Raw genomic sequence first — 27,372 nt, 5'->3', positions numbered from 1 at the left:
CGTAAATATGAACACAACCAGAGACAATTTATAAGAGACATGCCACTTCCTCAATCCTCAATACAACTATATTAGGAAAACCCGTAGCGGCAAAGATGGCGGTTGTATGCACATGTCCCGCCCCTCCTGCTGGAAAGCCAATCATCTGCTTTTAACAGTCAAACCGAGAAATATTTAAGCCTATCGTCTGGTTCCACTGATGCATTCGCACAGTTGAGGTTTTGCGTCAGCCGAGAAGATTTGGCGACAGCGAGTTGTGGTGTGTGCAAGATCACATGGAATCCACATAGAAGAGGGTGATAACAACGCAAATTCAAAAAAGATTGTTCTGTACACTGATAAAACAAATGACATTGAGCATTTGTTTAAGTGCTTGGCACAACACAGGCCTTCTGCATAGAGACGTAAATGAAGTTGGTGTCGTGTTGGTGTTGTGGTACGCACTCTTTTACCTGGAGTGAGAAAAGTTTTTAATTTTTTGACATTTACATTAAATATTCGACTCTCTTTAATGGAGATGAAATTATATAAAGTCATTACGCAGATGTAAAAAATGTAGGACAATTTAAGAATTTAGGCATGTTTATAGGATGCGCTTGATCACGTTTCCTGTGGTGTGCTGCTTTAATAACAGCAAGAAGTGCTTTAGGTGCACAATAATTAATCTTCAAACTAAACTGCAGATCTCATGTTGAGAGAAAATATTTTTGTGAGAACAGTGATCAAGGATGCACACTTCGATATTGTACGTAGCCATTGGTTTAAAAAAAAAAAAAAAAAAAAAAAAAACTTTTGTGCGTACGCAAAATCTACCATTTGTGCATACGTACACTTTTAGGATGAAATCTTTGGAGAGTTTGATAAATGAGACCACCGGCCTTTACGCAAGGATTTAAATGTTAAGCGGAGTATCCAGATGACCGGAGGAGGGCAGTAATAAGACAGTGATGCGTCTAGCCTGCCACAAATTATATAAGAAGAAGAGGATTTGCGTACCAAACAACCGCGAGAGCTAACCGCACTGTATGCTTTCGACTCACTCTCGCGATAGTTTGATTTTTATAAACCGAAATCTATCTGCGTAATAGCTTACTTTCAGTTTTCCTACAAATATCATTTTAGAAATAGTATGTAAAATATCCATTATTAATATCGGGACACCATGATCATCGGGTATGTTTATATTTTTTTAGTGACATTCTGTTTCATCGAAACGATTTGTAGGCTACTTCCCACACGTTTCACTTCAGATCTGCTGCGATAGGTGAAAAAGTGATAGTTTGCTCGCATGTGCATTTGGCCTGGTTTGTTTTGGCTCTCACTTAAACTAGCATTAGTAAAAAAGTATTTGTATTATCATTAATTCATTATTCGTGGTCTGATTAGTTAACGATGGATAAATACTCAAAGAAATAGCTTTAACTATTGTTTTGATCTAACCATTAGCATTAGCATAGAGGATGGGTGATAATACTTCCTTAGCCTCTTAAGACCCTGCGGCCTCATATGAGGACATTATATTTTAGTGAATTTCTCAGAGACAGTTTTAAGTCTGGATGTCTTGTACAGAGCACATTCAAGGATTTTCAGAGATACCAAATGATTGAATGTTTACCATGACCATTCCCTCTCTTTGGTCATCAAAAATGTCTGAAACTGTGTATCATAAATCAACATCTCAGGAAAATGTTATGGGGTTCAAATCAAAATATGAAACAGGACGTTGATTTCATACATTTCCTCATATAAGTACACTGGTACATGCTTATTACACATTTTGGGAACAAATGAACAAGGCAAAATAATAATATTTCAATATTCTATGATATACTGTATTATTATGAAAATCTTAAAAATTACACTTATTTTATGTTGCCCCAAAAACACATAAATATGCAAATTATATTTAGTTTATAGATACATTATATACAATAAGAACCTGTTTATGGCCATTTTACACATAATGGTTGAGAATCATATTTAAACAAAGTCTGGCAAAAAAAAAAAAATGAAACTAAAAATCTATTCATGATTTAAAAAAAAAAATCTAATGTTTTTGCCTATGCATGGTCATTCATGTCTTTCTTTTCTTTTCTTTTTTTTTTAAGAGAATGAGTCTGAATGTTTTCTAACGAGGACATAGCATAAGAGTTTGACTCCGAACCCTAAGGTTGTGGTTTCGAGTCTCGGCAATACCACGACTTCGGTGCCCTTGAGCAAGGCACTGAACCCCAACTGCTCCCTGCTTAAATGGCTGTCCACTGCTCCCATTGCTGTGTGTTCACTGCTCTGTGTATGCACTTTGGATGGGTTACATGCAGAGCTATAGTAAGCGATAAAAACAGCAGCAACACCTTGCCACAGTTGTGAGGGAGGCATTTTACCCTAAGCAAGGGCTATTTAATTGGTGGCCCGTCAATCATCTTCAGATATTTGAGATATCCGCAAATTTAATCGAGTATAATGACCTAGCTACGGTCATATCTTCACGCGAGAAATAGCACAGAGACTGGATAAAGTTGATTTTCAAATGGAGTTTGAAAGGCTGCACGTTCGATTTTCCACATACTATGGTGAGCCGCTTCAGCAGAAAAGAACGCACACAATTATGTTAAAATGTGAAGTTATGGCGAGTTACCTCGTAAACACGGTCTTAAACGAGCCCTAAATGACCATAACATGTTGAGAGAGAAGCGAATGTTTGTGTCAGATCCGCCGCATGTGCATCAGGTTTTAAAGAGATAGTAGGGCTGGGAATCAATTCCAAAAAGAATCGATTCCTTGATTCCGAGGCATTGGGAATTCAGAGTCGATTCCAAAGGTTGCATTTTAGAATTTTAGGATGTAGCCTTCCGTTTCAGAAGCACAATTCACCAAATCCATAATTACAAAAGTTGTGAAATAAAAGATTATTTTCCATTTTAAATAATAATAATATATATATATATATATATATATATAAAAAACGATTCAAAGATTATTTTATGGTGGAACTGGCTTGTCCACAATTTTGAGCGCTGCATGACAGAATAGATCATGACGTCATTGGGGGTCTTGATTGTATTACCATCTAAAATACTATTTTTTTTTTTAAACATTTCTATCAGCCAATGATAATTATAAATAATATGTCACGAGCTTAGATCAGTGGCCGAGAGCGCATCTGATTGACAGATAAACCATGAGCTCTATCAGTCATTAATGTTCTGGTTATTTTGTTTCAGTGTACAGTTTGTTAATATTGTGCAAAGTATACCAAATAAATTTAATCATTCAGGTGAACTGTGCACATTTATTCTAGACACTTCATGTCTTATATTCTTATTAGATTCATGCGATAAATGCATGTCCCTGCTGATCTGGGCTATGAATAATTTTACGTGCAAAGCTGAAAAAAATAAAATAAATTCAGCTTCATATTATAGATACATTATACGACCTATCCTGCAGTTATCATGGTGAGATTAGGTTCCTTTAATCTAAAAAAAAAAAAAAAAAGATTTGTAAAATACTCGAAAACAACAATGAGGAATCGACTCTCAGGACCAGTGATTGGAATCAGAATCGATTCCAAAACAGCCCTAAGAGATAGCAATGCTTTTAAAAGCAGGCAAATGTTTTAAACATCATAAACCCATATTTTTAACCAACAACCAGGCATGGATGTCATGTAGGCTAATAAAATTTGTTTAATGGGGCTAAATTTGTATTTAAAGTGATTTCAATTCAATAAAAACATTAGAAATTGATAATGTTATATAACCTTTTCTTTCCATGGATATTCGCACAGCAAATACATTATAAACATTATCACTAAAAAACTATTGTTATAGTCACTGAAGCTGTATACACTGTGAATCTAATCTCACGTACATTGTAAGTGCATCTGCGCTTTGTTGTTTATGATGAGAGAACTCTTGGAATTCAGTCAGAAAACGTGCGTGCACTCAAAACTGATGACTTACAGCGACGACTCATCTGAACACCTGTGATCGGCCATTGCATTCCTAAGCTCAACAGAATTGCGTCTGATTGGTTAAAGTGTGCACCACTGTATAAACGCCTAAAATGAAATGCGGTGCAACACGAGCAGATCTTAATTTGATGCCACAATCGACAATGTCTGTTCATTTTCACTTTGTTAGCAACAGATTTAACTGACTTAATTTGTTTGTTCAGGGGCATTTTTGTCCAATTTAGTGGCTTTTTTGCCCCAAGTCTCCATGCCCAGGAAAAGGCTAAGCCTTCCCCAGCCTTACTGTGCATTCACACTGCCGGTGTTGAGAGTGTCAAAGTGGCCCAAAGTAATTCATTTTCAATGTAAGCCGGTGTCGAGCAGCGGCAGGGAGCGGCGCGGTGCGACTTGGCCGTTGAGAGCATCGAGGAGAGTTGAAATCAAGGCAACTTTATTGATAATGAGCTTTGACGCGTTTGGGCGGCAACCAATCAGAACATAGAAGTCCACAGCTTGAGAGGATTCCAGAGTTTTTTTTTCCAAATAATGATTCCAAATAAATAGTTAACACTCCTGCGATATTTCAGACAAAGAGCTCTTAATTACTTTTTATTTAATCAGAAAACAGCCTACTTCTGTGTTTGTTTGTTTTTTATTTTAGTTTTTCCTTCAGTCGGGTGGTGCAGTTCCAGCATCTACCAGCAGGGTCTAAAAGGAAACTGGGGCATGTTCAAGTTCAAAACGGTGCGCAACGTTTTGCTACGGTTTCCGTGTTGAACGTCATGTTTCCTGGAAACGGCGTGCACACGAGCTTTGAGGGGTTTGAGATGCGTTTTCTCATTATGCAGGCCTTTGTCTTCTCAGGTGTAAATATTCATGATAGTTGACGCCTACTCGCATATGACTTTTACCAACAAAAAGTTTACCAAAAATTTTTTAATCAATATATTGTTTTCTGTGAGTGAGTAAACAAGATGATTTTCACATAATTTAGAAAGAAAAATTCTAGGCTACAAGCTCCAGTTCTCAACAATCCCGGGAACCAATGTTATGTAACATTTTTAGTTTTTTCACTAACCATGCATAACATTTTTTTTTTTTCAAAAATACAATCATGTACATGCATGCATTTCACATATTATTATAGCCCAGTTTGTGCTGATTACAGTGATATTAGACTTTACCCATTTAGATATTTATAAGAAACTGAAAAAAAGCACAAATATCAGGGCATGACAAAACTTCTCCAGGCCCCAAAAATACCCTTAGACTCCAGAGGGTTGAGCACCACACTTAAGTAGAAGTACTAAAGTATTCAACATTTGTTGTACTTAAGTATTGCAAGTAGTCTATTTTAAAATTTACTACTCAAGTACTGAAAGTAAAAGAACAAGTATTGTGTTATGTAGTTATTAAAGAAAGTAGTCAAAAGTTTGAACTTTGTTTATTTCAAATGATTAACCTAAAGGACAAACACAATTCCTTTGACTGTAACTTTTTGTAAACAAAAAACAGATTAAAGGGTTAGTTCGCCCGATTTGCTAAATTATGTTATTAATAACTTACCCACACGTTGTTTCAAACCCATAATACCTTTTTTGGAACACAGTTTAAGATATTTTAGATTTAGTCCGAGAGCTCTCAGTCCCTCCATTGAACCTATGTGTACGGTATACTGTCCATACTGTCCAAAACATCATCAAAGTAGTCCATGTGACATCAGAGGGTCAGTTAGAATTTTTTGAAGTATATGTAATGGCGTCATTGGCGTTGACTGCAAGCCTTCGGTTTACCTGCGCTCATAACACTAGCACAGAATCAGTTCAGAATCAATCACCAAAAGAATCAGTTCAGTCCAGCGCTCTGTGTGTCGGTTTGCTTCACACTGAATCACACATGCGCAGTATCATCAGCTCCTCGGTTCTCGAATCGGACACGTCAGACAGAAACGGTTCTTGACTCGTGAATGAGTCAATCTTTCGTTCGTTATCAGGCTCGGCTCAGTGTTCATCTTCAGTTCTCTCTTCACAGCAGTTCAGTCAGTGTACTGTTTGAGTCAATGAATTACTCCAGGATATTGGTTTGTTTGAACTCAGAGGGAGTGTCAGCCACATTAAAAAAAGTTAACAGTTTAAGTCATTTGTGGATTAATGCATATTAGAGACCCGAACCGTTTCAAACGATTCAGATCGATTTGGTGAACTGGTTCAAGAAGATCCGGTTACATCGAATGATTTCGAAATCTCACAACAGACACGGAAGAGAAGACAATGCTGAATAAAGTCGTAGTTTTTGCTATTTTTGGACCAAAATGTATTTTCGATGTTTCAAGAAATTCTAACCGACCCTCTGATGTCACATGGACTACTTTGATGATGTTTTTCTTACCTTTCTGGACACGGACAGTATACCGTACACACAGCTTCAATGGAGGGACTGAGAGCTCTCGGACTAAATCTAAAATATCTTAAACTGTGTTCCGAAGATAAATTTACTTGTTAGGAAAAACATGAGGGCGAGTTATTAATGACAAAATTTTCATTACTGGGTGATTTAACCCTTTAAGCTGATGTGTGTTATTATTTGAAGTCACTTCCCATCATGCTTTTGCAAGAGTATTGATCACTAATCACTAGTGATCCGTTCTGCTCATCTCAAACAAGTCTGTTGCCAATGTCATGATCTACTAGTTAACAAGGAAGTTTTCTTCTTCTGTTTCTGCAGTTGGTGCTTCATCTGTGCATTTGTAGTGCTGATTAACAAAGGTGAGCACCTAAATTAAAATTTTATTATAAATTCTTGTATCGTGTATTGATGGCTGATTCCTACGGAAGTTATAAGCGGCCATGCATTATAATTTTTTTCCTTTTTGTTTTATCGTTATAACGACTTAATTTTCTCGTTATCTCGACATAACGAAGTTCGTTTTATCGTTATAACGATTTATTTTTCTCGTTATCTCGACATAACGAAAGTTTGTTTTCTCGTTATAACCACATGACAGTTTTACTGTTGCCATAGTAACGAACTCAACTTTGACAAGTATCTGATGGACCATGCAGGCGCTCTTACTGTAGTCTATATTTCAGCAAATGTTGCTTCGCCTAGGTAATAACGTCTACAATACTGTATATAAATAAAGGCTGATCAATCACTGTTGATTTTTCCAGAGACAGTACAACACACGTTTTGTTTTTGTAATTAACATGTTTAAATGGCAACACCGCGAAATTAGAGCTGCTTGGATTAAACTCACTTTTCATTTTCCCTTTATTTGAAATAAAATTATATATAATTTGTAATTTTTAGTAGTCATTATATGATGTATCAGATATCATGTGTGTTACAAGCTTCTGTTTGAAAAGAGCATCCATGTGTACGTGTAGTGTGTGTGTGTGTGTGTGTGTTTGTGTGTGTAGAAAAAAACGATTACATTATAGAACAAAACTGAATTAAATTAGACTACGGATTTTACATATACATCACATTTCTCATCAATATGGTTAACAATAAAGATTAGTAATATGGAAAAGAAGCACATCAGCCTACATACTTAAATCCCGTCCTACTGTAGATAAACAGAATACAGTGACGTCAACCTTGGCTTTGATAAGCAGTTATTTTATGACACAGAACGCGTTGGTGAAACTCATGCATCTAGCAGGAAGTTAATACACAAAATATTCATATTGATTCAAGCATTTAACATTTATGAATTAAATGTCAGTAATGAACAAGACTGCACAAATTGTAGTGATCACGAGGAAGGTCCACGTACAGTAAAGTGGACCGTGTACAACACCCCATCAGTTATATTCAGGTCTATAGTGCCACCTGCTGGCACAGTTTTGTAACTTCTTAGAGAAAACTAAGTCGTTAAAACGAGAAAACGAACTTTGTTATGTCGAGAAAACGAGAAAATTAATTCGTTATAACGAGAAAACGAACTTCGTTATGTCGAGATAACGAGAAAATTAAGTCGTTATAACGAGAAAACGAACTTCGTTATGTCGAGATAACGAGAAAATTAAGTCATTATAACGAGAAAACAAAAAGAAAAAAAATATATAATGCATGGCCGCTTAGAACTTCCGTAGATTTCCTGATTGTGCATTCACAATTAAAGTTTCTGTGATTTCAGTTTGTCTGCAGGACACAGTCGAGGGGTTTATCGGTGGTTCTGTTGTCCTACCGTGTTCTTCAGATGAACATGATCTTAAACTTCAAGATATTAATGTGTTTTGGAGAGACAAAGACAGTGAGATTGTTTATGATATAATTAGCGGTAAAGATTCAGTAGAGCGACAGAACTCAAGGTACAAGAACAGAGCTGAAACCTTCCCTGAGGAGTATGAGAGAGGAAACTTCTCCATCAAACTCATCAATCTTAATCACACTGATACAGGAGAGTTCAGCTGCTTCATCACACACACAGATGAACTCCGTACTATACACCTGATCCTTAAGGGTACAAAAAAGTGAAAAAAAAAAAGCTTTAAATTAAAAACAACCCGTTTTTTATTGCAGTGCAATAATAGTTTTTTTTTTGTTTGTTTGTTTTTTTGCAGAATCAACAGCAGAAAAAGGAAACAAAACAACTGAACAAGAAAATGAAGGACCACAAACACAGTCAGATTGGATGAAGATATTGATCTGTGTGGTTGTTTTTTTATTACTTGCATTAACTGTCGTGTCTGTAACAGCCTATTTAGGAACCGTGGCAAACTGAAGGTTTAAAAAGTTTTAACAGACTCACTTTCTCTCATTTTTATGACTATATTGCAAGTTAAATGTTACCTTTAGCGGAATTTGTAGCACAGCTTTCAATGTTTCTTTCTTGTGCAGAATATTGGTAAGGCCTGTTGCCTCTTCAGTGTCAGCCTCTGAGAAGCATGTTTTTTCTGGCACCCAGAGTAACAAATAAGATTTCATTTTGAAAGCATGAAAGGCACGTTATGATTAATCATTTTCTCTTCCGCAGCTCATGCCACACTCACAGGTGCAGTGTGAATCAAGTATTACACTGTTCTGTATTGTTATATTCTCATTGACAGAAATCAGTGTGCACTGTTTGTTCTTAATGCATAACAATGAGATTTAGTTGTTCAGTTTCCACAAACATGTGAACAACGCACTTTTTTTTGTAGGCTAAAATTTGATTAAGCAGCCATGTAAAGTTACTACATATCTCAGACGATAAACCATATTTGAGGTCGATGAATGTAAGGTGAGCATACGGATGTCCTGCCCAATGTACTATATTACCACATAAATCAGCCATAAATGATTTATCCATCACGGACAGTGATTTTGCCACTTTATCTGTATTTTCATGTGTATTTTTTTTTCTTACTGTGACTAAGCGTTTTGGTAATATGCAAATAAACAGCCTTTTAATTAGCAGAAAAAGCATGGCTGATAGTAAGACATGCAAAGATAAAAGAAAATCAAACTGGAAGTGTGAACATATATTTATGAAAATTTGGATTTGGGATAACCTCCAAACCAAAATATTAGAAAAAATATATATATAAATACTTAGAGCAAAAATGTGGGAGTCCTGAATTTAGGTCTTACATGCCCACTATTTTTAAGATTTTCTCCTAAATCTGCAAGTTATACAGTCTACGGTTGAGATACTTTTAGCCTTAATATGTTTTGTGAATACAGGCCCTGGGGTCTCTTTTATAAACGTTGCACAAAATGGCCATCTAAAATGCGTACACAATTTTCCACTCACATATTGGGAGTTATAAAAAAATTAACTTGCCCTAAATATGAACACAACCAGAGACAATTTATAAGAGACATGCCACTTCCTCAATCCTCAATACAACTATATTAGGAAAACCCGTAACGGCAAAGATGGCGGTTGTATGCACATGTCCCGCCCCTCCAATCATCTGCTTTTAACAATGAAACCGGGAAATATTTAAGCCTATCGTCTGGTTCCACTGATGCATTCGCACAGTTGAAGTTTTGCGACAGCCGAGAAGATTTGGCGACAGCGAGTTGTGGTGTGTGCAAGATCAGATGGAATCCACATAGAAGAGGGTGATAACAACGCAAATTCAAAAAAGATTGTTCTTTACACTGATAAAATCCACATAGAAGAGGGTGATAACAACGCAAATTCAAAAAAAGATTGTTCTTTACACTGATAAAATCTACATAGAAGAGGGTGATAACAACGCAAATTCAAAAAAGATTGTTCTGTACACTGATAAAATCCACATAGAAGAGGGTGATAACAACGCAAATTCAAAAAAGATTGTTCTGCATTTGTTTAAGTGCTTGGCACAACACAGGCCTTCTGCATAGAGACGTAAATGAAGTTGGTGTAGTGTTGGTGTTGTGGTACACACTCTTTTACCTGGAGTGATAAAAGTTTTTCATTTTTTGACATTTACATTAAATATTCGACTCTCTTTAATGAAGATAATCACTGAAATTACATAAAGTCATTAACGCAGATGTAAAAAATGTAGGACAATTTAAGAATTTAGGCATGTTTATTGGATGCGCTTGATCACGTTTCCTGTGGTGTGCTGCTTTAATAACAGCAAGAAGTGCTTTAGGTGCACAATAATTAATCTTCAAACTAAACTGCAGATCTCATGTTGAGACAAAATATTTTTGTGAGAAAAATGATCAAGGATGGACACTTCGATATTGTACGTAGCCATTGGTTTAAAAAAAAAAAAAAAAAAAAAAAAAAACTTTTGTGCGTACACAAAATCTACCATTTGTGCATACGTACACTTTTAGGATGAAGTCTTTGGAGAGTTTGATAAATGAGACCACCGGCCTTTACGCAAGGATTTAAATGTTAAGCGGAGTATCCAGATGACCGGAGGAGGGCAGTAATTAGACATTGATGCGTCTAGCCTGCCACAAATTATATAAGAAGAAGAGGATTTGCGTACCAAACAACCGCGAGAGCTAACTGCACTGTATGCTTTCGACTCACTCTCGCGATAGTTAGATTTTTATAAACCGAAATCTATCTGCGTAATAGCTTACTTTCAGTTTTCCTACAAATTTCATTTTAGAAATAGTATGTAAAATATCCATTATTAATATCGGGACACCATGATCATCGGGTATGTTTATATTTTTTCAGTGTCATTCTGTTTCATCGAAACTATTTGTAGGCTACTTCCCACACGTTTCACTTCAGATCTGCTGCGATAGGTGAAAAAGTGATAGTTTGCTCGCATGTGCATTTGGCCTGGTTTGTTTTGGCTCTCACTTAAACTAGCATTAGTTAAAAAAAAAAGTATTTGTATCATCATTAATGCATTATTCGTTGTCTGATTAGTTAACGATGGATAAATACTCAAAGAAATAGCTTTAACTATTGTTTGATCTAACCATTAGCATTAGCATAGAGGATGGGTGATAATACTTCCTTAGCCTCATAAGACCCCGCGGCCTCATATGAGGACATTTTATTTTAGTGAATTTCTCAGAGACTGTACATACCACAGTTTTAAGTCTGGATGTCTTGTACAGAGCACATTCAAGGATTTTCAGAGATACCAAATGATTGAATGTTTACCATGACCATTCCCTCTCTTTGGTCATCAAAAATGTCTGAAACTGTGTATCATAAATCAACATCTCAGGAAAATGTTATGGGGTTCAAATCAAAATATGAAACAGGACGTTGATTTCATACATTTCCTCATATAAGTACACTGGTACATGTTTATTACACATTTTGGGAACAAATGAACTGGCAAAATAATTATATTTCAATATTCTATGATATACTGTATCATTACGAAAATCTTGTCAGTTATTACTCCAATTATTACACTTATTTTATGTTGCCCCAAAAACACATTAATATGCAAATTATATTTAGTTTATAGATACATTATATACAGTGAGAACCTGTTTATGGCCATTTTACACATAACAGTTGAGAATCATCTTTAAACAAAGTCTGGTAAAAAAAAAAAAAAAAAATGAAACTAAAAATCTATTCATGATTTTAAAAAAAATCTAATGTTTTTGCCTATGCATGGCCATTCATGTCTTTTCTTTTCTTTTTTTTTTTAAGAGAATGAGTCCGAATGTTTTCTGACATGGCATAAGAGTTTGGCTCCGAACCCTAAGGTTGTGGGTTCGAGTCTCGGGCCGGCAATACCACGACTTAGGTGCCCTTGAGCAAGGCACTGAACCCCAACTGCTCCCTGCTTAAATGGCTGTCCACTGCTCCCATTGCTGTGTGTTCACTGCTGTGTGTATGACCTTTGGATGGGTTAAATGCAGAGCTATAGTAAGCAATAAAAACAGCAGCAACACCTTGCCACAGTTGTGAGGGAGGCATTTTACCCTAAGCAAGGGCTATTTAATTGGTGGCCCGTCCATCATCTTCAGATATTTGAGATATCCGCAAATTTAATCGAGTATAATGACCTAGCTACGGTCATATCTTCACGCAAGAAATAGCACAGAGACTGGATAAAGTTGATTTTCAAATGGAGTTTGAAAGGCTGCACGTTCGATTTTCCACATACTATGGTGAGCCGCTTCAGCAGAAAAAAACGCACACAATTATGTTAAAATGTGCAGTTATGGCGAGTTACCTCGTAAACACGGTCTTAAACGAGTCCTAAATGACCATAACATGTTGAGAGAGAAGCGAATGTTTGTGTCAGATCCGCCGCATGTGCATCAGGTTTTAAAGAGATAGTAGGGCTGGGAATCAATTCCAAAAAGAATCGATTCCTTGATTCCGAGGCATTGGGAATTGAGAGTCGATTCCAAAGGTTGCATTTTAGAATTTTAGGATGTAGCCTTCCGTTTCAGAAGCACAATTCACCAAATCCATAATTACAAAAGTTGTGAAATAAAAGATTATTTTCAATTCTAAATAAAAAATATATATACCAATTTTGAGCCCTGCATGACAAAATAGATCATGACGTCATTGGGGGTCTTGATCGTATTACCATCTAAAATACTATTTTTTCCTTAACATTTCTATCAGCCAATGATAATTATAAATAATATGTCACGAGCTTAGATCAGTGGCCGAGAGCGCATCTGATTGACAGATAAACCATGAGCTCTATCAGTCATTAAAGGGGGGGGGGGGGGGGGGGGGTGAAATGCTATTTCATGCATACTGAGTTTTTTACACTGTTAAAGAGTTGGATTCCGATGCTAAACATGGACAAAGTTTCAAAAATTAAGTTGTACGTTTGAAGGAGTATTTTTGTTCCCAAAATACTCCTTCCGGTTTGTCACAAGTTTCGGAAAGATTTTTCGAGTATGGCTCTGTGTGACGTTAGATGGAGCGGAATTTCCTTATATGGGTCCTAAGGGCGCGTCTGCCGGAAGAGTGTGCGCTCCCGTATAGCACAGCACTGAGAGCACATCAGGCATTCGCTGATCAGAGCGAGAGCGTCGCGAAATGTCACAAAAGAAGTGTGTTTTTGGTTGCCAGGGCAAGACAACCCTGCAGAGATTACCAAAAAAAAAAAAAAACTGCATTAAGGGACCAGTGGATGGAGTTTATTTTTACAGAGCATCAACTGAGTTGTGCAAGTTTTTTTGTTTGTTCCCTGCATTTTTCGAAGATGCTTGTTTTACAAACAAGGCCCAGTTTGACGACGGATTTGCGTATCGTTTATTTCTTAAGGATGATGCAATCCCAACGAAAAAGGGTCACGATCGTGTGTTGGAACCGCAGGCGGTGAGTAAAACTGCTTAAAATACCTCTGCCTCCTTGTTAGTGCGTCCCCTCCCATGCCGGAGACACAGGTTCGAGCCCCGCTCGGAGCGAGTCGTTGCTGCTGCTGCTCTCGTTCAGTTTCAGCCTCGGGATCTGATTCTGGATCATAAATAAATGGCTGAATCTGACTGTAAGCCATGGTTTGTTTTGGATGATGGTTTTTCCCTCACGGTAATGTCACAGCTTCCACATGCTCTCAACGCAAAAGCCTATTCGCGCTCGTGATTCTTTAGCTCCGCCCACACGTCACGCCTCCAGCCGGTCGTGTTTTTCCGGGAAAAATTTGTACAGACTATCTTTCTCTTATGAATATAATAAAACTAAAGACTTTTTGTAGTTATGAAGGATGCAGTACTACTCTATAGGTACACAAGATTAACAGGATATTGAGTGAAAACGAGCATTTCACCCCCCCCCCCCCCCCCCCCTTTAATGTTCTGGTTATTTTGTTTCAGTGTACAGTTTGTTAATATTGTGCAAAGTATACCAAATAAATGTAATCATTCAGGTGAACTGTGCACATGAGCAGATCTTAATTTGATGCCACAATCGACAATGTCTGTTCATTTTCACTTTGTTAGCAACAGAATTAACTGACTTAATTTGTTTGTGCAGGGGCATTTTTGTCCAATTTAGTGGCATTCTTGGCCATTGAGAGCGTTGAGGAGAGTTGAAATCAAGGCAACTTTATGGTAAATGAGCTATAACGTGATTGGGCAGCAACCAATCAGAACGTAGAAGTCCACCGCTTGAGAGGATTCCAGAGAACGCAGCTGCGACCACATTAGTTCCCAAGCACAATGGAGGACAGGTTGATTATTGCAGTTTCGCGTTTGCAATAATCTATGATGTGTCCCTGTTTGCGTACAGGGACTTAAAAATAAATTAAAAATGATACGTGGACCAAGGTGTCTGAGATTGATCATTTTAAGTAAAGGATCTTAATATTTCATCCACAATGATATTTAATGAGGTTAACTTAGAAAGTCATCCTCCTTGTGGTTAGTCTGCACGAGATCAACAAGCTTGTTTGCTTTGCGGCCACTTTAAATACAAAATAAACATTCGGTCTACGTCAGAGCATCTGAGATCTCACAAATCTTTCAGCAGCGTCGTGAGCGGCAAGAGCGATTTTTGACGCTCGACGCCGGCGGTGTGAATGCACAGTTACACATGCTCTGTCTATGAATGAAACCTGATGAAGTCTGTCATTGATGTAAATCAAATAACAAAAGTTAAGTTCACGTTTAGTTTGAGCAAACTGTGAGTTTTCGGGATCAAGAAGGTCGGTTGATTTTGCACGGGCTTCGTCGCCATGGTAACTTAGACTACACTGCTATTGAGCAGGTTTTATTCTGGGTTCAATATGGAATGGAATTAATAAACTGAACAAAGTGACAGGAATATAACACAATAAGCCACTCCCCCTCATCTCTCACTTCAAATTAATGCTGTTTGCCTTCTCAAAATTTTGCTGCAGCAGCAGTGTTCATTTCTGCCTTGTAAATGCATTTAAATACATATTTTAATAACGATAACGTCTATTAATCTTCAACAGAGCAGTGAATTGGACCGACTTATGAGAAGTGAAATAAGCCATGTTCTGTGTGATTGGTTGTTTGTTGCACTTCTCACACTTTCAGCAGCACGTGTTCTAGAGTTAATCACAAACTTGAGTTGACAGAAGGTTTATATCGGGCTTTTGGAGACTGCTGAACCTGATCTAAACCAGGTTGGATTTGTTTGGTTTTGTCAACTCTAAACCTACTCTAATACTCCTTGTTCAGCTGGCTTCATGCTACAAGGAGAGTAACATGACACAATCAAAGTTTCATCTAAGATTTAGAAGGGTATTAAAATTATCTTCATAAACATGTAGAAAATGTCTGTGGTCAAGAGAAATATTAAAAAGTGGGTGGGGCATCTTGATTATGTGTGTAACGTGAGAATCATTTCTGCTTTCACAGGTTTCCTTGTCGGAAATTGTACATGCGTGCCCCAACTTTGAATATGGTGTATTTGTTTTTCCCACAACATCTACATTGCTTTCTACTGCTATTACAGTCTTGAATATTTACTTATTAATAACCATTTGATGCATATTGTATGTATTTAACACAATGAAAATGGCATTAATGTGACCTAGATTCAGGAATCATCAGCCAGCTGAAAACCGGCTTAAATAAGATTTCACTAAGAAACAGACAAAAGTAAACTCATGAATGGACTGTACCCATGATTCCTGTTCTTTCCAACAATAAAGCACTTTAACATAACAAACTTTATTTATTTATTTTTTTCTGCAGATACTGCTTCATCTGTGCATTTTTAGTGCTGATAAACAAAGGTGAGCACAAAACAAACTACATTAAAAAAAAAAAAATTTTACCATGTAATGCCAGATTGTTCACAGTTAAAGTGTTTGTGATTTCAGTCTGTCCGCAGGTCCCAGTCGAGGGGTTTATCGGTGGTTCTGTTGTCCTGCCGTGTTCTTCAACTAAACGTGATCTTAAACTTCAAGATATTAATGTGCTTTGGAGAGACAAAGGCAGCGAGACTGTTTATGATATAATTAGCGGTAAAGATTCAGTAGAGCGACAGAACCCACGGTACAAGAACAGAGCTGAAACCTTCCCTGATGAGTATGAGAGAGGAAACTTCTCCATCAGACTTATCAATCTTAATCACACTGATACAGGAGAGTTCAGCTGCTTCATCACACACTCATCTTATTCTAAACAGGAGATTGTATGGCTGTTCATTAATGGTACGTAAACATAGTTAATTTATGTTTGAAGTTTTAAAGGTGCAGTATTTAACATTGACATTGAAATGGGTACTTTAGTCCAAATTAAAAAAATATTGGACTGGAGAGAGCTGTTTCTCCTGTTCCCTCCTCCTAAGACTCAATACTCATGTGGGTTTGCAGATTGAGGAAATGCAACAGGAACAAGTGCAACTGCCAATGAAAGATGATGTATGTTGATGAGTTGATTTGCCTCTGGTCAGAGCAGTTTTTAGATGGATGCCAAGGCTTTTTAGGTTGGGCAGAATCTGTAATCTTTGATCCAGTTCATTTCCCTGGCTGTCAAAATACTTATTGGATTTTATTCTGTCAGAAGGCAGAATTACAAAGCCCAAAACAGAAAGAGACATTTAGATACGGAACGCACATTTCAACACAGAATAACTCACTGTAGCATGTTTTCTAAATAACTGCAAACATATTGTTATTGTTATGCATTAGTACAGTAAATAAAAAAAAAAAAAATAAAAAAACATTCTGAATGCTGTATGATTAATATCCAATATGAATTATTGACAAATCTGTTGTCTTATCACAGTACAGTAATGTTCTCTCTCTCTCTTTCTCTCTCTCCCTCTCTCTCTGAACATTTGTTTTGTTGCAGATTCAACAGCAGTTCCTAATAAAGAATCTCCTAAAGAAGAAAACCAAGAACCAGGGACAATATCAATACTGATCTGTGTTTGCATTATCATTCCATTAATTTTCGTATTTATAGCCGTTTTCATTATTTGGAGGATAAGAACTCAAACTCCATGTTTAGAAGGAACTGTGGCAAACTTAATGCCCTGTTGCACACCGTATGTGTCAGCAGCATCTGAGCAGCCTGTATTTTCCAGGACATGATAACAAATTATTGTTCACATCAGAAGTAGAGTGTCATGCCATGCTCAATCACATTTTCTCTCTCTTGATATACTCTTGCTGAAAACAATGTGCTCTGTTTGTTTTTATTGTATAACATAATATGATATTGAAACTCATTTTGCTGTCAATCCTGTCAAATATGTATATAAAGTAAAAAATATGTATTTCTTGCAAGTAAACAGTAAAACTACACATTTACCAAACTTCATTCATTATTTCCAGATCATCCAATTAAATTATTTCTGTTTACACACAAGATAAAACATGGTGCTCATGGTTGAGACAATAATAATTATAATATTGAAAAGTTTTTAGTGTCTTAAGAAATGAACAAGATTATATAATAGATTGCAGTTATACACTGCTGGTCAAGCATTTGAGGTGTTTAATGTTTTTTTTTTTTTTTTTTTTTTTTTTTTAATGCTCATCAAGCCTGCATTTATTTGATCAAAAAGAAAATAAAAAAATAATCAACTATTGCTATTTAAATAATGTTTTTTCTGCTTAATATACTTTAAAATATAATTTATTCCCATGATGTAATGCTGAATTTTCAGCATCATTCCTCCAGTCTTCAGTGTCGCATGATCCTTCAGAAATCATTCATTCAACACTCAATGTTGGAAACAGTTGTGCTGGTTTTTTAATTTATATATATTTATATTTATATTTAATATATATATATAAATCGGCACAACTGTTTCCAACATTGAGGGTTGAATGAATGATTTCTGAAGGATCATTCGTATTGCGCATATATATACTTTTTCCAGCATTATTTGATGAATAAAATGTTAAAAAGAACAATATTTAATCAAACAAATTTAATACAAATATTTTGTACTAGTGTGTGTGCGTTTGTGTGTGTACTTCTGAAGGATCATGTGACAATGAAAACTGGAGTAATGGCTCATGAACTTTGCATTACATGAATACATTATATTTATATTTCAAAGTACTTTGAAATATAAAACTTATTTAAAGTTGTAGTAATTTTTCACAATTACAGTTTTTTCCTCCTATATTTTTAATTCAAATAAATGCAGCATTGATAATATAATAAAAACATAAAATGAAAAAGAATACGGATCACAAACTTATGAATTGATGGATGGATGAATGAAATAATAAATTAATAAAATTCCAAATGAAGGTTAAAGTTACTTATCTAGATGTTGTCATTTCTAAGAAGATAAAGAGTAGATGTTTTGAAACCTAAAAGAACAGGAACTAAATCTGTGGGTAAATAGAAACTTCTATAAAGGGCAGTATTTGCTTTCTAAACCTGAGATTCTACTTCTATCTATGTTAGTTTTCTAATAAGACACATTATTACATTCAGTCGTCATTCTTCCAGATTTCTTCTATTAATTATACATTTCAATGAATTGTAGCAAACAATGCAGTTACACAATTTGACACAAAGATACAGTATGCTGTATAGAATTCATTATCATTATTGAGAGAATTTAATAAGAATTTTTGGTTAGTCAATTATTTTATGATGCATTATAAAATGATCTAATAATAATTAATAACATAATTTATTGCTACAAGAAAGTTCTTACATAAGTTTATTTTTAATGAAGACTCTTGTGACCTCCAAACTGAACATTTGCTTAACCACAGTACGATCCATTGTTGTAGAAACAGACTAGCTAGTCACAACCTGTGTTGCAGATCCATTGTTCTAACCATAGACAGTAAAAGAAATGGACACAGCGACCCCATTGGATTCAACGGAGACAAGTGAAGTCAATTAGAAGCACGCACTTCCTGGGGGTCGAGCGTACTGCGCAGACTCAAACTGAGCTTCATGACGTAGATGTCACGTGAGCAACCTGTCTGACAATTGTAAGTCTTCTAATCGATGTGCCAAGAGAAATCTGAATCACCGAATCTTGCAGAGAAGGCGAGCGTGAACAGGAGCAAATTTTGGTAAGTATTCTGATTAATTATCTCCCTTGACTTTATGCCTCCGCATCCCCCCATTTGCCTCATATGCCGCGTTTCCACCGAAATTACCCGGAACATTTGTACCAGGAACTTTTTTTCCCAGGAACTTTTTTTCCCAGGAACTTTTTTCCCCCCAGACCTGTTGCTTTCTGCGTTTCCACCGGGGAGTAAAGTACCGGGAAGATTAGGCAAATAGACTGGTGACGTAGGTCTGTGCGCGTTTCTCAATACAAAGTACCGCTGATTAAAAAAAAAAGTACGCTGATTTTGGACCTGCATCATAGTTAGTTCAGACTTTGTGCATTCGTCTCGGGAGTGTGATGTCCGCGACGACGCAAATCCTGTAATTTTCATCTTTACAATAAAACGAAATAGGATATCAAATAGCCTACCACTGCCTCCTTTGGTTTTCATTTAAGCATAATAACAGCTGCAGAAATGTACTTAGTTCAGGGACATGTGTAACGTTATATACAGCCATTACAATGAAACGAAATACTATATAGACTTGCCTTTTTTATTTTCATTTTAACATATAGATAAATTGAATATAGACCAAAGAAAACCTGTTAGATTTACCCCGCAGCTGAATTATATTTTATGTTTAACTACTAAAGAGACATCAGAGCCAGCGGCACATATCAGAAGGTCTATCCAAGGTGAGGCTTCTTCTCGGCGGATAGATGATCACTGACCTCCCGCTGATTGCGTGGAGCTCACCATCTCTGAGATCGGCGAAACACATTTTTAAATAGGCGCTGTCTTTATAAATAAACAACAGATTTGAGTTTTAAACAACTACATTCTCACCTGAAATACTTTTAAAATTACATTTCATGACACATTAACAGTAATATTTTGAAAATGTTGATCCGAATAAATGGTGGTTAAACTCAACCAGTGCTGCGTGAACTCAACCAATCAATCAATTTTTACAAAAACTGCTTCTACTGGACCATAACGTAAGATACAAGGTAATGGAGCCTTTAATACATTTTCATGTTTCTTTAGAAATAAATAATGGACAAATGTAGTCTTTAAACGCCTCAGATATAAAGTTCCCTTTCAATACTTCACTCGTACTGCGTCGAAGACGCATATGGGAAAAACCCCTTTTTTCTCCTGAACTGAAGCCTTATTCAATCACGCAGTGAAACTGCACAGCCATTGGATCGTGCAGTGCTATTTAAACAAACCAATGGCTTGGCAGCGGTGCTGCACGAACCTATGGCAGCGAAGCCCGCCAAAGCCCGCCAATATGGGCGGGGCATCTGGCTATATATTGCCCGCTTCGCCACAGGAATTCAGATTATTTCTCCTTCAGCGACGACGTCACATCGCTTCGCTGATCTCCGCTGAACTGCTCGCCGTTGACACGCCTCGCACTGGAACGCGACTGCCGGTCCCCACCGCAGATTCATCGCTTCCCTGCGGCCATCCGGTGAGATATATTGAAAGAGCAAATTTCTCTAAAAGAGCCTTTTTCTACGGCGTTGTTGCAAATGCCGTCTCGTCATTGCAGCTCGTGCAGAGCCCCTCTGCACGCTGATGACGGGCACAGCGAGTGTGTCGCGTGCTTGGGGAAACCCCACGCTGACACAGCACTCGCGGGGAATTCATGTTCTCATTGCGAGAACATGAATATCGCCTCTCTGCACTCGCGAATCGCTTTCTTTTCAGAGAGCGATCTCGCTCCTCGCGCCCTCCCTTTTTCTTCATCCCGCGAGCCGGCGAGGAAGAAAAGGCGGGGCAGAGGATTAAAGCAGCAGGATGAAAGCGAGCTCACGCCGGCTCAGCCCCCGCGTGCCTCGTTTTCTCCGCCCAGAGGGGATTCCCCAGTCCTCTTTGTACAGCCAGACCAGTGTCCCTCTGCTGCCGCGAGTGATCTGGTTTTGTTTGGAGGGACTGAGGAGGAACTGCTAGAGGACAGCATGTCTCTAGCCGCTTCAGATGCTGAGGAGCTGTCGGGCTCGCCGGACCCCGCCCCCTCGATGTCATCTGAACCAAACCGCTCGAAACTCGGGATGGACGCCGAGCTTATCCGCGTTCTCTCCAGGGCAGTGGATGAGCTGGGTCTGGATTGGCCTCCTCCAGAGGAACCAGCCCGTAGCCGTCTGGATGAATGGTTTCTGCCGGGGCGCCAGCAAGCCCCTCGTCAGCGAACTGCTCCGTTCTTCCCGGAGGTCCACGACGAGCTCATTAAATCGTGGCGCGCCCCCTACTCAGCGCGCCTGCGTACTTCATCTTCATCCGCCCTCACCTCAATTGACGGCGCTGATGAAAGAGGATACGAACGGCTGCCGCCGCTGGACGAGTCTGTGGCCGTGCATCTCTGCCCGCCAGCAGCTATTGGATGGAAAGCCAAGGCCAACCATCCATCCAAACCCTGCCGTACGACGTCGGCGCTCGCCGGGCGTGCCTACTCATCGGCAGGGCAAGCAGCCGCGGCGCTCCACTCTATGGCGGTGCTTCAAGTCTTCCAGGCCAAACTTCTCGCCGCCACCGACGAGTCTGGCCCAGATGTCGCCACGCTCAGGGAGCTGAGAAGTGCAACAGACTTGGCGCTGCGTGCTACCAAGAGCACCGCCCAGGCCATTGGGCGCTCGATGGCTAACCTGGTCGTCTTGGAGCGCCACTTGTGGCTCAACCTTACGGAGATCAAGGATGCTGACAGAGCCCAGTTCCTAGACGCACCGATCTCCCCCAGCGGCCTCTTTGGCCCGGCGATAGAGGGATTCGCCGAGCGTTTCACAGAGGCGCAGAAGTCGTCCCAGGCAATGCGACACTTCCTGCCGAAGCGCGCTTCATCTGCTGCCAGTCGCCTCAAACAGGTGCCGATTCGTCAGCCTCCTAAGCAAGCGCCAGCTGCTACCACCGCAGCCCAGCCGGTGAAACCCGAGCCTCGACACCGTTCTCGCTCGGCCACCAGACGGTATCAGTATCCGTCAGTATCCGCCGCCGTCATCCTGATCAACAGGAAAGAAAAAGGAGGGGGCTAAGTCTCGCCACAGCCGGACCACCCCCCAAACTGCCCCGTGTGTTCTGCCGTCCAGATGTCGACGAAGTTGTTCCTGCTGCAAACAATGGGCCCTTGTTAGCGCCCAGACAGCAAAGCGCTGTTATAGTGCAAAAAATAAAAAACACACTCCTTCACAAAAAGAGCAGTTTTCCTCACACAACACTCACGAGTGCTATGTCCCCCCACGGCGGTCAATCACTCGAGTTAATACAACCTCTGTCCATCCGGGCCTCACAATGGCAAGCCATTCCCGGGGTATCAGATTGGGTCATGGGAGTAATAAAACACGGCTATTCCCTTCAGTTCGCACGACGGCCACCACGCTTTCACGGGGCGGTCACCACTTCAGTGCACAACGAGAACGCTCACGTTCTTCGTGCCGAAGTGAAAAATCTGCTGGTGAAGGGAGCTATAGAAATCGTTCCCCCAGCACACCGCGACTCAGGGTTTTACAGCCGTTACTTCCTGGTTCCCAAGAAGGATGGTGGGCTGCGCCCCATCCTCGATTTAAGACATCTGAACCGTGCCCTCATGAGACGGCGCTTCAGAATGATCACATTGAAACAAATCCTCTCGCAAATACGCTCAGGGGATTGGTTCTTTTCGCTGGATCTGAAAGACGCTTACTTTCACATCCAGATAGCCCCCCGTCACAGGCCGTTTTTGAGATTTGCCTTCGAGGGCGTGGCTTACCAATACAAGGTCCTCCCCTTTGGGCTGTCTCTGGCGCCTCGCACGTTCACAAAGTGCATGGATGCGGCTCTCTCCCCTCTCAGGCAGAAGGGCATCCGCATTCAATTACCTTGACGACTGGCTAGTTCTAGCTCAGTCAGAGGGGGAGGCATTGGGTTACAGAACTGTGCTCCTCAGCCATCTGTAATGCCTGGGGCTCAGGGTGAACTTTGTCAAGAGCTCACTGTCCCCCAGCCGACAGATATCGTTTCTGGGAACAGTGTTAGACTCAGTGACGATGAGGGCAACAATGGTGAAGGAGCGCGCTGCGGCTCTACAGCGACTTGCGGCCTCTTTCAAAATAGGTGCTTCTCGACCCCTAAAGACATTCCAGAAGCTGCTGGGTCTTATGGCGGCGGCATCGCCGGTGCTGGAGCTCGGGCTGCTTCGTATGCGCCCCCTCCAATATTGGCTGAGACCACGTGTTCCACCTCATGCATGGCGTCACGGACGCTTGAATATCAAGGTGAGTCAGGACTGTATTTCGGCCCTGACCCCTTGGAGGGACATGCAATGGATGGAACGGGGTGCTCCACTTGGTATGGTTTGCAGAAGGAAAGTGATCTCCACAGACGCGTCCAACAAGGGTTGGGGCGCGCTGTGCGAAGGGAAACCCGCTTTCGGCCAATGGTCGAAAGAGGAGAGCAGGCTTCACATCAACTGCCTCGAGATGATTGCAGTTCAACGAGCCTGCCAGAGCTTCCTGTCAGACCTACAGAGTCACCACGTGCTGGTCAGATCGGACAGCATGACGGTGGTCTCTTATATAAATCACCAAGGTGGGCTGTCATCGACGCGTCTCTTCAGACTGACGTCGCGACTGCTGGAATGGGCCCAAAGCAATTTGGGGTCCCTGAGAGCAGTGCATCTTCCGGGCAAGCTGAACAAGGGCGCGGATATGCTGTCAAGAAGCGGAGTCTCCTCAGAAGAGTGGAGACTCCACCCGCAGACGGTTCAGAAGATATGGGAGGTCTTTGGCAGAGCGGAAATAGACCTCTTTGCCTCAAAAGACAACTCTCATTGCCCAATATATTTTTCCAAGATCAAGGACGCGTTGTCCCAGGACTGGCCCAACCGTCTTCTTTATGCTTTTCCTCCGGTCCCTCTGATTCCCCAAGTAATCAGGCGGGTCAGGGACCAGAGATGCAGGGTTCTGCTTGTAGCCCCATTCTGGGAAAATCAGCACTGGATAGCCGACCTGTCGCAGATGCTGACTGCAGCCCCATGGCCCGTTCCCCTGAGACGGGACCTCCTTTCTCAGGCGGACGGGACGATTTGGCATCCATACCCAGAGAAGTGGTCTCTGCACCTTTGGTCGCTCGACGGGAGTCCGCGGGACTCCCTGAGCGTGTGCTAGACACAATTTCACAGGCTAGAGCTCCGTCTACACGACGCCTCTATGCCTCCAAATGGTCTGTGTTCTCCACATGGTGTTCAGACCATGGTGAAAGCCCGACCTCTTGTGACGTATCAGTGATACTGTCATTTTTGCAAGAGCTCTTGGAGAAGGGACGATCCCCCTCCACGCTCAAGGTCTATGTAGCAACTATAGCGGCGTCACACGCCCTTATAGCAGGCCAGTCGGTGGGCAGAAACGACTTAGTCGTCCGATTTATGAGAGGTGCCAGACGGCTTCATCCGCCTTGCCCTCCCACCGTCCCTTCTTGGGACCTGCCCACGGTGCTGAGAGCCCTGAAGGGGGCCCCCTTTTGAACCGCTACAGTCCATAGGCCTTAAAGCCCTGTCGCTAAAGACCGCTCTGCTATTGGCACTAGCGTCTGTTAAGCGTGTGGGTGATTTGCTACTTTGCCCAGTGAGGGCTCTAAAAGTCTACATAGAGCGTTCTGCGCCAATAAGACGATCAGAACAGCTCTTCATATGCTTTGGAAACCGCACCAGAGGGTTACCGGTCTCTAAGCAAAGACTTTCAAGGTGGATTGTTGATGCAATCCAGCTAGCCTACTCTTCTTTGGGCCTGCAGAGCCCAATTGGAGTAAGAGCCCATTCGACGAGAGCAGTATCCTCGTCTTGGGCATGGTCTAATGGTGTGACTATCGCAGAAATTTGTGAGGCGGCTGGCTGGAGCTCGCCGTCCACATTTGCTAGATTTTACAATCTAGACGTCCCGGCGCTTCATGCTAGGGTACTTTCTGTGTGAAGGTCACCTTCTTGTTCCTCATTTGCATGCTCTTGGCCATTCTTGCCCAAGGCTCAAACTCTACTCGTATGCACTCGGTCCCTTGGCTACTGAGGCGATACGAACACGGGATGATCAGGCTAGGCCAGACGTAACCTCGTTGAGCTTATTCTGCCCCTAGTTGCTATTATCATATCTTGGTTTAACAAATCAAGTTTGATTGCGTTGGTCGTCCTCCCTTCTTAGCATGGCGTGATTGAACTGGGTTCCCATATGCGTCTTCGACGCAGTACGAGTGAAGTATTGAAAGGGAACGTACTCGGTTACTAACGTAACCTCGGTTCCCTGAAATACGGGAACGAGTACTGCGTTCCTTGCCATGCTAAAAAGGCTGCACAACTCAGTCGTCGCTTCAGTCGAAGTAACCTGAATTCCTGTGGCGAAGCGGGCAATATATAGCCAGATGCCCCGCCCATATTGGCGGGCTTTGGCGGGCTTCGCTGCCATAGGTTCGTGCAGCACCGCTGCCAAGCCATTGGTTTGTTTTAATAGCACTGCACGATCCAATGGCTGTGCAGTTTCACTGCGTGATTGAATAAGGCTTCAGTTCAGGAGAAAAAAGGGGTTTTTCCCATATGCGTCTTCGACGCAGTACTCGTTCCCGTATTTCAGGGAACCGAGGTTACGTTAGTAACCGAGTACGTTATTCGCTGTCAAAGTGATGCCAAAATGAATGGGAGTCAATGGAATGCTAACAGCAGGTGGGGGTCCGCTAGCCAATGGCGGTGCCCAGGGCTGCTTCTATAAAACATGAAACCCTGCCCCCCTGGTTCTAATTACTGTGGTTTGAGCTGTCATCATTCTTCTTCTTTTTCACTCTAATGGTTGACTGCAGTGAGCACATACCGCCACCTACAGTAATTTGGTTTTATTTTCTCTTTTCTTTGACTTGAATTCCTACAATGATGTTACTTAGGAGTCAAGCATCATTCCTTGTGCAGTAAATTATAAAACATACACAGTTAAAAATTTGCTCTTTTCTGATCACAATGTCTATAATTTCACATTTTCATATAAATGCCATTTCTTATTTAATGATGATAGACCTACATAAGCACAGTTGAAAAAATATGGGGTTTAAAAACTGTAAAGTACTGTTGTGAACACCTGTTCTTTATTTTGCTCAATAATTTTTCCTATTTAAGTTTCCTTGCCATTCAGCCAGGTGTTAATGAAATGACATGAAAACTCAAATTCGCAAAGCATGAAATTGCAATCGATGCTGCAGTGACGTCACGATATGGGAATACCCCTTGGTGTGACGAATGTCTGAAGTCCTGTACCACAAATAGCACTTAGCACCACCCTACGCATGTGTACGCATAGTATACCTGCATGGTACATGCTATTTCACTCAGATTTCAATTCCTTCAGAAGAGCACATTTCTTGTGCCCTAGGAAAGCATCTAGGGCAAAAGTCTTTTCTAAGGTCGCCCCAGCATCTGGGGCACCAGTAAATCTGGTTCCGTGATTACCGCTAAATCGCCATCACCTGTTTTTGAATTGAGCAGCATTTAATAGACAGAGCCGTAGATCGCTGACAAGCTAAGCAATATTGCATTACTTATCGAAGGCGATTCATCTGGTCAGATTGATGATTGATCATCAGCAATCTACGGCTCTGTTTATTAAATGCTTCTCCAATTATTAGCAGGTGATGGCAATTTTAGCGGTAATCACGGAAGCAGCTTTACTGATTAGATGCGCATGATCATATCGTTAGATATATCGCCCAGCCCTACCCTGGGGGCTTTGAAAGAGCTATGACAGGTAATGTGGAAGATTTTTATTAGTAAGATTTTAATCAATCCAGAATAATCAATGTGAATCTAGCCATTTTTGTTGCTAGTTGTTTTTCCATTATAATCCTATAGGTAATGGAGAGAAAGGAATATGGTTACGTGCAGGAATGTACAGGGCTAATGAATAACATATGGTTAGACATACATTAAGGACCTCCCCTCCCTAGGGACTTAGGTAAAGTGTAATCTAAAGGAAAAGTTTTACCATGTGGAACCGCCCTGTATAGGGTATATCATGAGATGCAACCTAGCATTCGACAGAACTTCTTGCAACAAGCTCTCGACTTTGT

The 27,372-nt window shown here is 40.3% G+C and overlaps 1 protein-coding gene and 1 long non-coding RNA gene across 11 annotated transcripts in view; one reads left to right on the top strand and one right to left on the bottom strand.

The window, feature by feature from the left end:
• Positions 1 to 27,372, bottom strand: part of LOC127943188 (uncharacterized) — an 83,344-nt gene that overhangs the window by 4,414 nt on the left and 51,558 nt on the right. The gene's annotated exons all lie outside the window — the stretch shown is intronic.
• Positions 821 to 27,372, top strand: part of LOC127943178 (CD276 antigen) — a 75,231-nt gene continuing 48,679 nt past the window's right edge. Inside the window, exons 1-4 of one of the 8 annotated variants that reach the window (XM_052539396.1) lie at positions 1,019 to 1,173; positions 16,010 to 16,050; positions 16,138 to 16,470; positions 17,114 to 17,579. In XM_052539396.1, coding sequence (XP_052395356.1) covers positions 1,163 to 1,173; positions 16,010 to 16,050; positions 16,138 to 16,470; positions 17,114 to 17,355 — 627 coding nt within the window. In that variant the 5' untranslated portion in view covers positions 1,019 to 1,162 and the 3' untranslated portion in view covers positions 17,356 to 17,579. Of the gene's footprint in view, positions 1,174 to 10,763; positions 11,059 to 16,009; positions 16,051 to 16,137; positions 16,471 to 17,113; positions 17,580 to 27,372 lie in introns of those variants that run through there. The other 7 variants (XM_052539395.1, XM_052539403.1, XM_052539404.1 and 4 more) reach the window with 7 other exon arrangements.

The sequence above is a fragment of the Carassius gibelio genome, chromosome A22, assembly GCF_023724105.1.
Source record: "Carassius gibelio isolate Cgi1373 ecotype wild population from Czech Republic chromosome A22, carGib1.2-hapl.c, whole genome shotgun sequence".
Classification (NCBI taxonomy): Eukaryota; Metazoa; Chordata; class Actinopteri; order Cypriniformes; family Cyprinidae; genus Carassius; species Carassius gibelio.
Note: the sequence above shows the minus strand (reverse complement) of the source record. Positions and strands in the feature narration are given on the sequence as shown.